Raw genomic sequence first — 14,472 nt, 5'->3', positions numbered from 1 at the left:
TTCAGTATTTCTCTGTGTGTGGTTGTTGTCTGACTTTACAGTATGTCTCTGTGTGTGTTTGTTGTGTGAGATATCAGTATTCCTCTGTGTGCGTTTGTTGTGTGAGTTTACAGTATGCCTCTGTGTGTGTTTGTTGTGTGAGTTTAAAGTTTATTTCTGTGTGTGTTTGTTGTGTGATTTTACAGAATGTTTAGTGTATTTTTATTGTGTGAGCTATTGTCTCTGTATGTGCGTGTTTCTGGCAGTGAGGGTCTGTGTTTGTTTTGTGAGTTTTTGTCCATGTATGTGTTTGTTGTGTGAGTTGAGGTCACTTCGTGCCTGTGATTGTGTGAGAACGTGTAAGAGTGTGTGTTTATTGATTGTTGTAATAAAATATTGTGTAGTAGGTATCATTGCGAGTGTGTGTCATGTAGAAATGCTGGAACCTAAGCTTCATTTTAAATGTTTATTGATTTCGATTCATCATAAACAAACAAACACACTAGTAAGTTGTGTTGCTCTGGCTCAAGAGCACTCCGTCAATCAGCAGCAGTTTCCGTGGTTCACAAGCTGTGGCTTGAATCAGGAGCAGCCGTGGAAGAAGTCCTGGTCAGCAGAACAAGTGTCTTCTGTCAGGAGCCTGTAGAGGCACAGACGTCAGAGAAGTGGGTGAGTTTACAGTTTTTGTTTGTGTTAACTTTGACATGAGGCAACTTTTGTTGAGGCAGAAATCCTTCAGAATGAACCAATTGTTTCTGGCTTCCCCTAGTGTCAGAACAGTGTAACTGCAGAACGAGCGTCACACTCACATCCAGGCTCTGATCATCACGAAGCACTGCAGGTCGTCGCTGATGTCATCATCGGTGAAGTCTGTTGAGGACACAAACATGATGTCAGAAGTCATCTGACGCGGGGAGAAGACGTTGGAGACTCACTGGTGCAGTGGGTATTGCAGATGTTGCTGCTCCCACTGGAACCGGAGGAGCAGGCAAGACGGTCCGAGAGCTGGAAGATCCCAAAGAGTCGCCTCCTCTGACTAGGCAAGCTCCTCCTTCTCCGAGTCTTCTCCTCCTTCGTGTCCCTCTTGTCCCTTGGTTGATCCTCTACCTTCACCCCACTTTTTCCATCCTGCACACAGATGATCCTTCTCAACACTTCCAGTATCCACCTCTTGTGAACTCCCTGCTTACCTCAACGTGGTTCTTCTCGTCTTGCTCCGGTTCTTCGATCAACCTCCTCAACATCTCCTCCAGACGCGTGTTCCTGCCTGAGTCCTCCACACCATCCCACTCGTCTTCATATATCTGCTCGATTGTCATCATCTCCTCGTCATTTGAGACCTGACTTGTATATCCATTGAGATCTGGTTCTCCCTCGTCCATCCTGCTCGACTCCTTTGTCTCCTCCGGTGTCTCCTTCTGAGTCTCTTCTTGGTCGAGTCCATGGGCGACTTTCCTCTCCATTTCCTCCAAAACCATCTTCGCGTCACTCCTGTCCATCTCCTGGCTCCCCTTGTTGGTCACCGTGTCTTCGTCCATGTCGCTTTTGTCCTCCAGCTTTGGTCCATCCCCTGCTGCGTTCATCTTATCCATCAAGATCTTCGTCAACTCCTCGAGGGTGAGGCTTGTGAGCTCATTCTTTACTGATTGCAAATCCTTTTCTGTTTTCAAGCTTGTGTCTCCAGTCATCTTTTCTTTGATCTCGTCTCGATCCACTTCACTGGCGTTCTCCATCTCCTCGCCTTGATCTGTTCCGCTGATGACCCTCTTCTCTGGGTTTTCTTGAGTGTTCTCCACCTCGTCTATGTCCATGTTCTTTATCAATATCCTCTCTTCGTCTTCTGCTGTAAGTGAGTCCACTCCTCGGATAATGCCCAGGTCTTCTGCTGCGACTGCCTCGTCTTGATCCAGTCGATCAATCACAATGTTCTGCATGTCTTCTTGAGTGTCCTCCACCATGTTTCTCTCAACCCCGACAATGTTGTTCGTCGTTGTCCTCTCTTCATCTTCTGCAGCCAGACGTGAGTCCTCACCCTGTGTGTTTCCCGAGTCTTCTCCTGCAGCCGCCTCAGTCTCATCCTGATCCAGATCGTTGAAGACCCTCCTTTCCACCGCTTCCTCCATGTTTCTCAGAACCTTCATCGCTGTGTTTCTCTCTTCTCCATCCATGTTTTTCTTCAACGTCCCATCTTTGTCTCCTTTAGTGAGACCCTGCAGGCTGTCCCTGTCTTCTGCTGTGCCCACCTCATCTTGGTCCAGCTGGCTGAGGACCCTACGATCCACTTCTTCCTCCATGTCTCTCACGTCTTCCTGAAGTTTCAGCATTTCTTCTCTTGCGTTCTCCTTCACGTCATTGTCGGTGAAACCCGCCACAATCCTCTTCAGTTCCTCAAACCGCAAACTAGTGTCATCATTAGTTTTCTGGAGTTTCTGGGTTTTTAAGAGTTCCTCTGATTCCAGCTGCATGGTTTCCCCTTCCTCCTCAAGCTTCCTCATCTCCTCCTCGAAGTACTCCACGTCCCTCTTTCTCCTCCGAGCCTGAACCCACTTGGTGTCAAGTTGTGTTTCTCTCTCCAGTTGACAGATGACTGTGGAAGAGCGAGCGAGAGTGAACACGGAGACACGACCTGTCGAGGTCCGAGCACGAGGCGTTGACCTCACCTCTGGTCAGAATCTTCTCCTTAATCCCTCTGAGTTCTGGGGGCAAGACCAGTAGCCTGCCAAGTTCGTTCTTCAACTCACATCTGGAAACAATGCGGGCCTCTGAGAAGCTCTGGACCAGAGCCACCAGAAACAGCGCCACCAACAGGCCGAGCTTCATCTTCACCTACAGGTGAGAAGAGGGAGATAGAGGAACACGATGACACAATGGACAAACGTTGCTTCCTTCATCAGCACATAGGCCTGGTGAGTACTTTCTATATCACTTTTAGGAGAACTATTTGAGCTAAGTAATGTATATCTTTGCTCCACACTTAATATATACATATATATGCTTATTTACATATTTTAAATAAACGTTTATCCATTCACACTCACACAGAGTAAAAATATACTAAGATACACAACTAAGATACAACTTTCTAAATATATCTTTTACCATACACATTCTTTAAGATATATATAATACAGCAAATACACACATACTCATACACACAAAATACAACCAAATATTTAAAATACATCCTGTTCAGGGTGTTGCCCGCCTCTGGCCCGTTGAAACTGAGACAAACTCATGAGGAAAGTGGGAATAAGCGGTAGAAAATGAATAAATGAATGAATATCGAACTTCGAAAATAAATATATTACACAAGAAATACAACATTTTCTAAATGTACATTATACAACAAATATATATATATATATATATATATATATATTTTAAAAAAAAAATTCCATGACTTAAGGATCCCATTCCCAAGGATCCTACTGAGGGTCTAGAGCTGATCCATAGTTCCACAACCTGGACGGAAAAGAAAACCTTGCTCCTCCTGAATACGAGGCTTGACTATCCGGCGGACCCTGCTTGCCAGGACCCCAGAATATAACTATCCAGGGAGGTTGAGTAAAGTCAGAACACACACTTTAATCCCCCCTCTTAAAAAGAGGATCACCACACCAGTCTGCCGATCCAGAGGTACTGTCCCATGATGACCATGCGATGTGGTGATTGGTGGTGATCGGTTGACAGCTCCAACCCTCTTTTGACAAGAGAGTGTCCAAGACATGACTATGTGATTTTTGGTGTCCCAAGTGCGACCAATAATAATGCCACATTCGGGTTCTAATCAGGTAGATCGTTCTTTCCGATCACGCCACTCGACGTCTCACTGTTGAACACAATGGGCGTTGAAGTCTCCCAGCAGGACGAGGGAACTCCCCAGAGGGGGCTTTTTCTAGCACCCCTTCCAAGGCGTCCAAAAAGGGTGGATACTTAGAGCATACGTACAAAAAACATTCAGGATCCGTATCTTTTGTATCTTTAATAAGAAGACAGGCTACCTTCCAAGGCTACCTCATCAGAGAGGTGACATTCAGGTGGTCAACCCATGAGAAGGGGGTCGCATTTTTTCCTTTTCTGGCTTTTCGGGATTTCAAGAAACTAAAATCCAATTATCTTAATCTTCGTAAGGGGTTTTTGAACTACTCTATGTCAGGTTCCTCTCCCCAGACCTGTTTGCCTCGGGTGACAGTAGCAGGCGCGTGACGCCCCCGACAACATATGCGTTAAGTTGGTTGCTTGAGGAAATATATATCACAGAGCAAATACTACATAAATAAATATTAAAAATGTATATTACGCAACAAATACAACATCTTAAAATATACATTATTCATCAAATGCACTATCTTTAAAATGAATACAGTATTATACAACAAATATTCTTAATAAAGAATACTAATAAAATTATAAATATGAATACTAATATAAATACTAATAAAATTATAAACATATAAATAAATACTTAAATAGTTAAAGAATATACTATACAACAAATACATCATCTTAGAAATACATTTTAAACAACATATACAAAATATTTAAGATGTATATCATAATGTAAATACATGAAAACATATGACGACAGATACTTCAAATATAAACATTAACACAGGATTGAAAAACTGAGGACTAAAAGACTAAATACAATATTTGAAGCATTTTAGAAGGAAGAGGAAGTAAAGCCAGTTGTTTAGAATTGCGAGGAATTTTTCTGCAGAGACAATGTTGCGGGTCAATCACAGCAGTCGACAATCAAGACAAACGTGGTGAAGTTGTCAGTCGGGATGCTTCAAGAATTCTCCCCTGCAGGTCATTGATGTCACCAACATGAGTGAGAAGATCCAAGGGTGACAAACACACCATCACATCCTCTCTAACACAAATCAACGCAAACACACATCAATGTTTAAAACAGACAAACATAGTGTATAAAACACACGTTTATCTCGTGACAAAATGACAAGATTCACAACATCTTTGAATCACACACATTTAACCAACCACACACATTACAAACTCAGTGTTTAAGGCAGATTTTACCACACACACACAATAATAACAAAGTATTTCAAGCAATATGGCAGACCTTAAACTAAGTGTTCCATTCATAGAAGATTCATGCAGTTAGAAAAATTTGTAGCGACTCAGTCGCACAAACCTTTGTTCTGATATGTCAGTAAAATGTTAACATACAAATGAAAAAAAAGAAAGATTATAGTCTAAAAGAAGAAAGAAATTGCAGAAAACAACCAGAACCAGACTGACTTCAAGTGTGTAAATCGAAACTCACTGTTAGCTGACGTGACTGACGACTCAGCACGTTTGATCAGAACCTCTGGAAGGAGTTCTTGTTGTGACCCGGCACTCCTCAGTAGGAGCTGTGTGAGAGGACGAGCGAGTAGCTAGACTTGTCCCCCTTCCTCATTCTCATCGGGTTTTTCTGGTCTAGTCAGGGTCGGAGAGTGAAGGGTTTTGACACTGTGACATGTAGGACACGTCCGTCACACAAACATGCGCTGACAAACATTCTTTTGAAACGCACATGTTGTCACAAAAACACTGTCGTAAAACATCACAGAAAAAACACACACAAGAACATGGCGTAGAAGGGACACACACACAGTGGGTTCAGAGACTGCACACGTTTTAATTCATCACAATGACATCACAGTGTCCGCAAGTTTACGCACTACAGCCGTCAACGTGGTCACTGAGGAAGTTTGGGACCGAAATGCTGCTCATACGTGGTCAGTGGGGGGCGCCGTCGTTCAACGGCAGCCTGGTGATCTGGGGTCAGTGCACGGAGGATTCTGATGTCATATCCTGGCTGAGGGTCAGTTGACTGAGGAGCAGGAAGTCTGTGACATGATAAGAGACTGAGAGGAAGTCATGTCCCCTATAGGCAGAAGGAGTGAACTGCACCACTCTGTGTATATGAGGAAATATATACAGTATATCCTGTGATGGGATAGCTCTACAAATCATCTGTGTTTCCCTGTCGAACATCTGACAACCCTCACCTGTGTGTAACGCCGGAGTGCAGCATGTGGACTCTTCCCAGTTGTCCAGGGTAGAAGCCGAGAACATCACGTCCCTGACGTGGTGACCTGCAGCAACGTGATCATGTTTGTGGGTCAATGTTTGGCATGTGTGTACATGTATAGTTGATGATGAGTTTGTGAAATATATAGATGAAATATTTCATCTATATATTGTGTGTCTCATTTGTCTGTGTGTGTGTTACTGTTGATTTGTGTGTGTGGACCTATTGCTTTGTGTGTACGTGTATGTTTGTGTGTGTTTTTGTGTGTGTGTGTGTCTGTTTGTCTAACTGTTTTTTTGTCTGTGTGTGTGAACAAAACCATTTGTTAATGTATGCTAACGTGTAGTGTGTGTATGTGTTTGTTTGTGTGAACCTATCCATTTGTATGTGTAACTTTTGTGCATACCTAATGTTTTGTGTGTGTGGACCCTATCGAGTGTGTACTTGTTCCTCTGAGTCGGTGTGCGTGTTGTCTGGTTCATATTCATTTGTGTGTGTTAACCTATTCATGTGTGTGTGCACCTTCCCATTTGTATGCACATGTACCTGTTTGTGTTTGTATGTACATTTTTAATCTCTGCATGTGTGTAGCCAATTGTGGAGACATTTGATGTGTGTGTCGCTGTCCGTGTGCACGTGTGTTACTATGTTCTTACCAGGTTCTATGTGTGTCATCTTGAGAGTCTCGGAACTCATGAAGTCTGAGTGCGACACCAGAGCCAGCCATAACGGTGCTGAAGAGTCCCAGGGTTGGATGGTCACAGGTCGACGCTCACTTTCTGCCCACGAGTCAAACATCAGTTGCGACGTTGAAGGTAATTGAACATTTCCTCTCACCTGCCGTGTTCCCTCGCCTTCTGTCTCGATGATATCTCACTCCTGCCCTCCCGCTGCTCTCGGTCTGTCAGGGACAAACCTGAAAACTGACCCCTCCTAGGAAACCTGAGTTGACCCGCTGCTCACATGACCAGAACCATCAAACCCAGTTTCTCTTCTCTTCTGTGGCCATAATACCCTCATGTCAGGTACTGACCACTGCTCACAGCAATATAGTTTGTCATAGTATGTTAGTGCAATCAGAACATTAAGTAGTTGAATTTAACATGTGAAATGTGAATTTCTTTATTGAAATGTTGTTTTTTTCTAAAGAAATTAATTTTCTTTTTCTGATTATTTAATTAAATTTCTATATTGTAAAGTGGAATTTATTTTTTATTTTCATTTTATTTAAATTATTTGAATTACATAATTTGTATATTAAAAGGTGGAATTAAAAAAGAAAAAAAAATTCCAATACCTCTTTTGCACATAGTTTCATTTTGTACATTCAATATATATTAGTAAAGTAGCGCCACCATGTTTCGCTGAATTATAATGAATTGGAATTATTAGTCAAAATAATTCAGTCTTTAAAAAAGAAGACATTTCAATAAAATAATTCAAGATTTCAACAGTTGACAACAATTTTTTTATTAAGAGATTAAAGTTGTGATGAAATCCTTCGGTGATTTGCTATGAAAGAATATTCAAACCCTCAGAACAGGAAGCGACAGAGGGAGACTCTATCGTACATAAAGTTTTGTCAAGGACCGTGGACACCTTTAATGTCCAGCAGAAACAAAGACGCTGGTCGTTTCTTCTTTGATGAGGACATGAACGATGGACGATGCTTTAAAGAGACTCATGAAAGAGTTTGAGAAGCTTTTTGCTTCAAAGACGCGCCGATCTGTTGTGATACTAGAAGTCCAAGACCATGTTAAGTTAATTCTGTATGGTTTTATTTATTTCTGTTAATTTTCCTGTTATATTCTGTATTTGCCTCTGTTGCGACGGATTACATCATCAGCGCTGCGTATCGGCCTGTTGAATGCTCGTTCCATTGCAAACAAATCCTTTTCTCTGAATGATCTCCTCACAAGAGAAGCGTTGGATTTATTGTGTCTTTCAGAGACATGCAGAGAGAAGAAGAGTTTATTAATCTTAATGAACTTTGTCCTGCTGGCTGCTCTGTTGTAGGGAAGCCACGTCCCTGTCGTGGTGGTGGTGGTTTGTCTGTTGTTTATAGAGATAGTTGTTCATGAAAAGTGATTCAGACTCAGGAATTCACTTCCTTTGAGTCTCAGATGATCTTGGTGGTTCTTCAAGGCCTTTTTATTGTGTGTCAGTCTACCGTCTGTCTGGTCCTGCTGCTGTGCTTTTGAAGGCTCTGCTAAAGAACTTTTAACTTTGACTAATGCCTTTACTTTTGAGAAAAATGTTTCTGAACCCACTCACCAAAAAGGGCAAATTATAGACTTCTTCAATGATTGTCTTAACTTGGACAATTTGATTCACTGTTTTACTCATCATTGTGTTGAAATACTGGATGAGGTGGCACCAGTTGAACTTGACAATTCAGAAAAAACGGTGCGCTTGGACGATCGAAGATCTCCTGAGTCTGAAGAGACTTTTTCAAAAATATTATAAAAATAAAATAAAATAAAATTCTTACTTTCAGATCTATTCATGGTCAGACCTTCCATCAGTGATCTGATCCAGCCTTACACCCCAGATCGGGCTCTGAGGTCTGTGGATCAGAATCTACTGATGGTTCTTGAACATACTTCCGGACCAGAGGAGAGAAATCCTTCCAGGCTCTGGTACGATCTTCCTCTCCCTCTGTGTTTGAAGGATTTACCGACTCCTTGAGAAAACATCTTACGACCTTTTTTATTTGTGAAGGTTTTTTCTTAACTATCTTGAGGCTGCTTTATTTCAATTCAATTCAATTCAATTTTATTTAAAGTGTCTTATCATAACAAAGTTATCTCAAGACACTATACAGTTGAAATAAGACTACAGTTGATTAGGGAAAAATAGATCCCAGCAATTCAACAAAGAGCAAGAAACAAAACACTGTACAGTGGGCTGTACAGTGAGCAATGGCGAGGAAAAACTTCCTTTTAGAAGGCAGAAACCAGACTCATTGTTGACGGCCTGCCGCTTTGACCGGCTGGGAGGAAGGATGGGGGGGTAGACAGATGGATAAGGAGAGGAGTGAGGGAGGCTATAGTGAGTGAGAGTGAGTGAGTGTAGGAGAGTCCATGGGGGTACTGGAGAGAACTCGGGATCTGATGACTTGGTGAAGATCCTGATCAGCAGCAGCTCTGGAGGTGGATCCCTGGATCAACAGCAGCTCTGGAGGTGGATCCCTGGGGCTCCGGGAGAGAAATAAAAAGGTGTGGGTTTGGGACAAATTTATACAATACACAGGTATACAGACTCCGGTGATGGGTGAATATATATAAAGGGGAGGGGGAGGGGGGGTTGAAATAGCCAGGCCAGAGGGCACATACCTAGCAGGATCCAGACACGGGGGCCCAAGCCGCGGCAGGAACCCGCGGGAGACCAGGACCCGGCAGGCGAGATAACCACCAGAGCCGACCCCAAACACCAGCGAGAAGGCGGACCACCACCGGGGGCGCGAGAGGGCAAGCACAGGCGAGGACGACCGAGGAAGCAAAGAGGGGGAGGCACCAGGCGCAGGCACGGAGGCAGAGGGACAGCCAGAAGAACCAGTCAGGGGATAGAGCCCCGGGGCCAGGCCGGGCCACGGAAGACCCCCAGACCGTCAGGCTGCCACCAAGTCCATAGCAGGGGACCGAGCCAAGGAGATAGGGATCCACCACAGCAGCGGCAGCGGAGCCCCCCCCAATACCCTGCGGACACGGCCAGTAGCCGGGTCGAGTGCAATCGCATGAGCCCGGGGGAGCAATGGCCAGGCACCGGCTAAGGTCCTCCGGTGAGAGTCCCCCGGGTCACAGGGGGGCCATGGTTGTGCGGGCAGGGCGGGGGTAATGGGGCTGCAGCCGTCCGGGAACGGCCCCCAATCTTTGAACTGTAGACCGTCCCCAACAGCCACAGCCCAGCTCCCCCATGTCATGAGGGAAGTTTGGGGGGCCAGCAGTATTTCATGGGCGGTCCACGGTCTCTAAGGTGCAGAGGCCCCGCCCATCACACGTACTGACCCCCAGCCCCCGCCCCCACCACCATGCAGCACCCAGGGGTACAGCATCACTTGCATGGGCGGTACATGGTCTCTACGGTAACATGGGTCCGCCCAATGCCTCCGCCGTCCCCCCAACGTGGCCCCGCCCAGTGTGGCCCCCCCCACCCGGGAAGCCCCCGAAAGACCGACCAACCCGGCCACGAACCCCCAGGACCAAGGGCGACAAACTCCCCGACCACAGCACATGCCACACAGGGCGGGTAGAGGACCACAGCCACCGCTGCAGCAGACACCCACTCCAAGACAGGCCCCCCACCACAGACCAGGCGAAGCCATCGGGGCCGGATGGCCATCCAGAACACCCGGCCAGCCCCAGCCCCACCCCTAACGGTTCACCCGCCAACCCCGTCAACGGGACCAGCAACCCCCCAGCCCCAGCACCGCCCCCAACGCAACCCCCCATCCACCACCCCCGCCAGCACCAGCCCCCACACACCACCAAAGACCCCCCGGAAGCGGGCCACCCCCCCGCCGGCACACGGGGCCATCACGGCACCAGCGGTCACCACCACCAGGCCCAAGGCCCCACAGGCCCCACCCGCCGGGCCCCTCACACCCGAATCGGCCAAGCCAGAACGGCCCCGGCGAGAAAAGAAGGATATACAGAGCTCGGTGTCTAAAACTCCTCCAGCATTCTCAGCCTATAGCAGCTAAGATAAACAGTTTTGTTAGTTATGACAGCTAAAGATAAACAGTCAAGTTAGTTAAAGGCTTTATCGAAAAGTAAGGTTTTAAGATTGTTTTTAAACATAGAGAGGGTGTCTGCCCTCCGGACTGAAGCCGGTAGTTTGTTCCACAGCAGAGGGGCTTTAAAACTGAAGGCCCTGGCTCCAAATCTACATTTAGAGATTTGTGGTATAACTAATAGATCAGAGTTTAAGGATCGTAAGGTCCTTGAGGGTTGGTAAGTTTGGATTAAATCTTTAATGTATGTTGGTGCTAGACCATGTAAGGCTTTATAGGTTAGGAGAAGGATTTTAAATTGTATTCTAAATTCTACAGGAAACCAATGTAGGGAAGACAGTACAGGGGAAATGTGTTCGCGCCTCTTAGTCTTAGTCAGGACACGAGCTGCAGAGTTCTGAATGAGCTGAAGAGTTCTGAGAGATTTTTTAGAACATCCTGAGAGAAGAGAGTTACAATAGTCCAGCCTGGAGGTTACAAAAGCATGGATGAGCTTCTCAGCAGCATCTAAAGGAAGGAAGTGCCTAATTTTTGAAATGTTACGAAGGTGGAAGTAAGCAGTCCGTGAGATTTGTTTTATGTGTGAGTTAAATGATAAGTCCTCGTCAAAGCATACACCCAGATTCTTTACAGTGGTGCTAGTAGCAGGAGCAAGTCCATTTTGTAAAGCTAGATCATTAGTTAATGATTGTCTGAGATGTTGCGGACCAACTAGTAAAACCTCAGTCTTTTCCGAGTTCAGTAGGAGGAAGTTTTTGGTCATCCATGACTTGATATCTGTAATACAGGACTGTAATTGTGTTAGCTGATTTCTTTCATCTGGCTTCATGGACAAGTAAAGTTGGGTGTCATCAGCATAACAGTGAAAGTTTATAGAGTGTCTTCTAATCAAGTCCCCTAGTGGGAGCATATAGATCGTGAATAGTATTGGACCAAGAACAGAACCTTGTGGGACACCATAGCTGACCTTAGTGTGTGTCGATGAGAGGTGGTTGACATGTACATAGTGCGTTCTATCCGACAGGTAAGATTTAAACCAGTTAAGAGCAGCCTATATGGTTTTCTAGCCTCTGTAGAAGGATTTGGTGGTCGACAGTGTCAAATGCAGCACTGAGATCTAGAAGAACAAGAACTGAAACATGGCCCTGATCAGAGGCCATCAGTAGGTCGTTACTTACTTTTACCAGGGCGGTCTCTGTGCTGTGGTGTTCCCTAAAACCAGACTGAAACACCTCAGATTGATCATAGTCCTGGAGATAATCACAGAGCTGACTCGTTACCACTTTCTCCAGAAGTTTTGAAATGAATACTAGATTAGAGATAGGCCTATAGTTAGTGAGGACCTCTGGATCGAGAGTGGGTTGTTTAAGCAGAGGTTTAATTACTGCAACTTTAAAAATCTGAGGCACATAGCCTGATGTTATTGACAAGTTAATAATGTCAAGTATGAAAGTGCTAAGTAAGGGGAACAGTTCTTTAAGTAGCCATGTGGGAATAGGATCGAGAAGACATGTTGTGGACTTTGAGGAGGAAACAACCTGGGACAGCTGTCGAGGACTCACTGGTAGAAAGGAGTCAAAGTATGTATCAGTCATAGTGTCTGTGACCGGTGAGGCTGCACTGGTTGTATTAGAAGAATCTAGGAGGTCTTGAATCTTTCCTCTAATAGTTACAATTATTTCATTAAAAAAGTTCATGAAGTCACTGCTACTAAGATGAGAAGGGATGGACTGCTCAATGGACTGATGGCTCCTTGTCAGCCTGGCTACAGTACTGAATAAGAACTTTGGGTTATCCTTATTTGCTTCTATAAGTGATAAGTAGTAGCTGGCTCTGGCTTTCCGAAGAGATGCCTTGTATATTTTTAACTTATCCTGCCAGTCCTGGTAGAATTCATTATGTTTTGATGAACGCCATTTCTTCTCTAGTCGTCTAGAATCCTGTTTTAATTTACGTGTTTCCTGAGTATACCAGGGAGCAAGACTACTTCTGTTAACAGTCTTTTGAGTTAGTGGTGCGATTAAGTCAAGCGTATTGTGCAACGAGTCTGTAAAACTGCCCACAAAGTTATCAATGTCTGGGTGACTATGGGTAGAGTTTCTTGACACACTGAGGCTAGGCATTTTACTGAGCACTGAGGGAATTATTTCCATAAACTTGGTAACGACACTTTCAGACAGACATCTTTTGAGAGTGCTCCTGCTCTGTAGACTTGGCTCATTTAAAATGAAGTCAAAGGTTATTAATTGATGGTCGGAAAGAACTGAATTCTAAGGAGAGACAATAACATTTTTAATTTCAAGTCCGTATGCTAGGACAAGGTCTAATGTGTGCTTAAAGCAGTGAGTCGGTTCATGTACATACTGAGAGAAACCAAATGACTCCAGGATAGAGTTAAACCTGTTAGCTAAGCTATCATGGACCATATCAACATGGATGTTAAAGTCACCAACAATAATCACTTTATCTGATTTAAGCACCAGGTTGGTCAAGAACTCAGGGAACTCAGACAATAATTCAGAATAAGGTCCAGGGGGACGATAGACTCCAACAAAGAGAAGTGACTGACCTGATCTCAAGGTTGTATTAGATACGCTAAGTATAATACTTTCAAAAGAGTTGAAATCACATTGTGGTCTAGTAAAGGTTGACAGACATGAGTTGATGATGGCTGCGACTCCACCTCCTCGACCAGAGCGTCGAGGGGCGTTAAAGTTAGTGTGGCTGGGTGGTGTTGATTCATTTAAAGATACGTAATCATCTATAGACAGCCAAGTTTCAGTTAAGAATAATAAGTCAATTGTTTTATCTGATATAAGTTCATTAATTAGTGCAGCTTTTGAGGACAGGGATCGGATATTCAACAATCCACACTTAATTCTCCTGTCCTCTACAATATTAGTATTTGTTTGATTTAGATTTATTTGAATTCGTATTTCTTTAATAGCTCTTCTACTGACATTTTTACTTGGTTTTATTAAGCGGGTCAGATTGACCCTATCTATGTGGTTAGAGGCGGGTGGCTGTTGTTATTTGTCAATGAGTTGTCTTGAACTTTTAAAGTTTTGAAATGTGTATGTATTTTTAATTGTGTATTGTCCTGTTGTTTAAGTGCTTTGGGACCCTGCTATTTGAAAGGTGTTTTACAAATACAAATGACTTACTTACTTACTGTATGCTAATTAACTATGATAAGACGAATATCTGATTTATTTGGATATTATTTTTGTTACCAGCATATATTAGTCCTCTACATGTCAACCATATCAACTGAGTATGAAAATAGTAAGCAAACCAAAATATTGCAAAATCTCATTAAGATTCTATATAGAGTTCAGTTCAGTTCAGCTGCAAATCTCTTGTGATGTTTTATTATCTTCAACATATACGTAGTGAAAAAATCTGTCTGATCCTCGCTTAAATCACTTTATTTTCACTCATTTTTACAGTTGAAGTCAATGAGATGGAGCTGGCAACTTCCCTCATTGACGTCACACAATAACCACGCCCATTATTTGTCACACTGATGGGGCCGCTGAAAAATAGATATTTTAAAATAAACCAAATTTCGATTCCAACATATATTTTGGTAGATTTTATCCAAACTATATTGAATGTAATTTAAAAACCTCACGCGGCATCGTCATTGCGCTCACACCATACATATCTGAACGAACATACACTTTGTGTCCACTAGAGGTCAGGAGCAGCGCAC

General features: G+C 43.9%; 1 protein-coding gene across 1 annotated transcript; it reads right to left on the bottom strand.

Annotated features, from left to right (window-relative positions):
• Positions 1–497: 497 nt before the first annotated feature.
• LOC148088999 (uncharacterized) lies at positions 498–5,325 on the bottom strand. The gene is made up of 6 exons (XM_087782982.1): positions 5,273–5,325; positions 2,640–2,805; positions 1,170–2,566; positions 915–1,107; positions 789–849; positions 498–619 (listed from the first exon to the last, which is right to left on the bottom strand). Exons 2-6 carry the CDS (start codon positions 2,797–2,799, stop codon positions 562–564), a joined length of 1,869 nt encoding a protein of 622 aa, XP_087639108.1. The 5' UTR covers positions 2,800–2,805; positions 5,273–5,325; the 3' UTR covers positions 498–561.
• Positions 5,326–14,472: the final 9,147 nt, after the last annotated feature.

This window comes from Callionymus lyra, chromosome 1, assembly GCF_982586985.1.
Source record: "Callionymus lyra chromosome 1, fCalLyr1.hap1.1, whole genome shotgun sequence".
NCBI classification, from domain to species: domain Eukaryota; kingdom Metazoa; phylum Chordata; class Actinopteri; order Syngnathiformes; family Callionymidae; genus Callionymus; species Callionymus lyra.
Note: the sequence above shows the minus strand (reverse complement) of the source record. Positions and strands in the feature narration are given on the sequence as shown.

Bases quoted from the DNA above. Each gene is read 5' to 3' on its own strand.
- LOC148088999 (XM_087782982.1), bottom strand. From the start codon at position 2,799: ATGAAGCTCGGCCTGTTGGTGGCGCTGTTTCTGGTGGCTCTGGTCCAG. The intron at 2,567-2,639 runs GTGAGGTCAACG...GCTCTTCCACAG, and splicing joins GGAGAAGATTCTGACCAGAG to TCATCTGTCAACTGGAGAGA. The intron at 620-788 runs GTGAGTGTGACG...GTGCCTCTACAG, and splicing joins GTGATGATCAGAGCCTGGAT to GCTCCTGACAGAAGACACTT.